This window comes from Balaenoptera acutorostrata, chromosome 9, assembly GCF_949987535.1.
Source record: "Balaenoptera acutorostrata chromosome 9, mBalAcu1.1, whole genome shotgun sequence".
In the NCBI taxonomy this organism is placed as follows: Eukaryota; Metazoa; Chordata; class Mammalia; order Artiodactyla; family Balaenopteridae; genus Balaenoptera; species Balaenoptera acutorostrata.
Genome location: NC_080072.1, coordinates 73,634,004 through 73,636,764, shown reverse-complemented (window position 1 = coordinate 73,636,764; position 2,761 = coordinate 73,634,004). Strand labels below are relative to the sequence as shown.

The following is a 2,761-nucleotide window of genomic DNA, read 5'->3' as shown; positions in this document are numbered from 1 at the left end:
TTTGTCTGATACAAGATGCATGACTTCTGCTTTCTGTTTGCATTTTGCTTGGTATAGTTTTGTCTGTTCTTTTCATTTTAACTCTTCTGGATCACTCTGTTTTAGACTGTTAAAAGGTAAACTGAGGCATATTAAACATTTTAAGAGTTTATTTATGCAAAATTCAATTCAAATTTGGCAGCATTCAGCCTAGCAGGAAGGAGCACCGAGGAGCTGTACAAAATAAAAGATGTAGGCAGAAGGGAGTGGGAACAGGGAAGTTATACTAAGCAAAAGAGTGGGTTGGTTATTGCAAGGTTACTTTCCTTTAGGGGATAATTCTGATTTTAAAAATATATTTTAAGGATGTTACCTTTCTATGGCAGCTGCCCTCGTGGGAAGGTCCACTTCAGAGGCTGCTAGGAGCCCTGGTTGTCATGGTACGAGAAAGCATCTGGCAGCTTGGGAAATGTGTCATTTCTAGGAGATAAAGCATATCCACTGAGGACAGGCCCAGCCCAGATTGCTGCTTGGCTGGGAGCTTCTGTGCTTTCTGGGGTGGAGGGTCAGATAAAGTCACATTTAGCAAATTCTTCAGTAGTCATGGGCTCACAGATTGAAGACCATCCATTGGTGAGGAATTCCTCCCAGGACTCAAGAGATGCAGGTGCCTCTAGCTTTAGCCCCAGGGGGTCACAGTCAAGGGTGCGGGAGACTGGTCTCTGCAGCTGGGACAAGACTCTTAGAGGCATAAGAGTGGTCCAACCTTACGACCTCACAGAAGTTCACGGGGGCCCTGCAGTTCCCAGCATCGTCCCTGGGGAACACTCTCAGAGTCCCAATGACGTTGGGAGGAATCAAAGGGACGCTGTCAAGGAAACTGGATGTAATACCCTCCAGAGATGACAGGCACGGGCCAGGGTGCATCGGGTTTTCGGAATCCAATGGGGGACCCAAGGGTTGAAGATCAGGGGCACAACAGCACCCGGAAGCCTTAGACGGATGCTGCAGCCACGGGCTCAGCAATGCACGGCTGTCCATCAAGGGTTCGCCAGCAAACAGGAGCTGAGATGTGAAGTCCAGAGATGTGTGCATTGTGTCTAAGGAGAGGCGCCTCTTAGCCAGGGCCCGGACAGTCTGGCCCCGAGTCCCCTCTTCCCGAGGACGACGACGAGAACCGTATAGGCCAGTTAGGTGGAGATCCGCAGCACATGGACCTGGGGTCAGAGGTGGAGTCAGGCCGGGCTCCGCGGAGCTGTAGGCAGCAGCAGCCCCGAGCTGGGCGGCAGAGCAAGAACCCCGGGCCGGCGAGGAGGGCGAGGAGGAAGGACCCACAGGGGCTCGGCGGCGGGTCCCATGGCAGGCGGCCACGGGCAGACAGTGGTGTGAGGCACTGCGGGACGGACAGTGCCTCTGGCCGAGAGCGGCTCCCCCGGGCGCGCGGACCTCCCTCCAGGCGTTCAGGACCTGGCTGTCCGGCGCCGTGGGCTGCGTGTGGTCCACCACGGTCCGGTCCTGCCCGCGTTTCCACAGCTCGTAGCGCTCCGGTTGCAGGATGCGCACGAAGGCGTCCATGGAGAAGGCGACCCGGGCCTCCCCGCAGCTGCACTGCGAGGCCACTTTGCCATAATCGATCCAGCGCGGGGAGGCGAAATTGATGGCTTCCGCGCAGTTGAAGCCATGGTTGAAGCCAGAGTGGTAGCCATAGGGAAAGGTCACGATGAACTCTCCAGCCTCCTGAGTGACCCGATCGAAGGGGATGCCGTTGTCCTTGAGGACCGTGGGCGAGATGAGAGCCACCTTGTGCCGCAGGAAGGCCTCACAGCCCCGCGCGCTGCCCGGGAAAAGCTCCCTGGCCAGGCGTTCCAGGCGCCGGCCGTGCTCCGGGGGCACCGCGTACCAAGTCTTGGGCTCCCCGAAGTGCAGGTAGTTGATGCTGTAAAGGTCCATGTCCTCCGTGTGCCAGGCGAAGGCGGTCTTCCACATGCCGAAGTACAGGTACGGGGTGTTGACGCCTTCGATGACCACTCCGCACTCCTGCTCCAGCAGGTCCTGAATGGTTCCCAGGTGTCCAAGGTTCCACTGCTCCGTGTTTTGATCGAATAAGGAGCCACTGACGTCCGCACCATATACTGGTGAATCATAGAGGCGTGTTTTCCAATATTTTCGCTCCAGATCCTCAAAATCAGAGTAGAATGGAGTCTGGTGTTTTTCACTGTTTGTTAAGCGGCGATACTCGCTCACAGTCATGGCTTTCTTCTTTTTGTGGTGTTGAGTAAACACACCTGCCTTTCCAGTGGTCACCTGCTGGAGGGGAGCGGCTATTAAGATGTCATCTATATCATCGTACGTCTGTCTGGCTTTCCATCCTTTCGGTGGAATTACCTTGGCTAGGCCAGCTTGGTGTGCACCTTGCGACTCCATGTAAACAATATATTTGTTGAAATCTTCAAATTCTTCCACGGTTGGGTGGAAGATCATAATCTTCCAACTTGGGTTCTGGCTACCAAAGTGCGTAGACTGCATGGCGGCAATAGAATAAGCAACGGACTCCCAGCTTCTTAGGTATGCTTTGGATACCTGAGAATGCTGGGGAGTAACCCCTTCCCTATACTTTCTTTATTTTTAAAGAAGTTTAGATATATCTGAGAGGCAGGAACTCAGACTTGAACTTTTAAACAAACGAGGTGGTATCTTCTCCAGGCTTGTCAATCCACCAGAAGGACTCCACTCTTGTCAGCATTTTGGAGCCAAAGGAAATAGAGTATTTCCCAGAGGAGAG

The 2,761-nt window shown here is 53.8% G+C and overlaps 1 protein-coding gene across 1 annotated transcript; it reads right to left on the bottom strand.

The window, feature by feature from the left end:
- Positions 1-678: 678 nt before the first annotated feature.
- On the bottom strand, positions 679-2,505 carry LOC130708892 (lysine-specific demethylase 4D-like). The gene has a single exon (XM_057553291.1). It carries the CDS (start codon positions 2,503-2,505, stop codon positions 679-681), a length of 1,827 nt encoding a protein of 608 aa, XP_057409274.1.
- Positions 2,506-2,761: the final 256 nt, after the last annotated feature.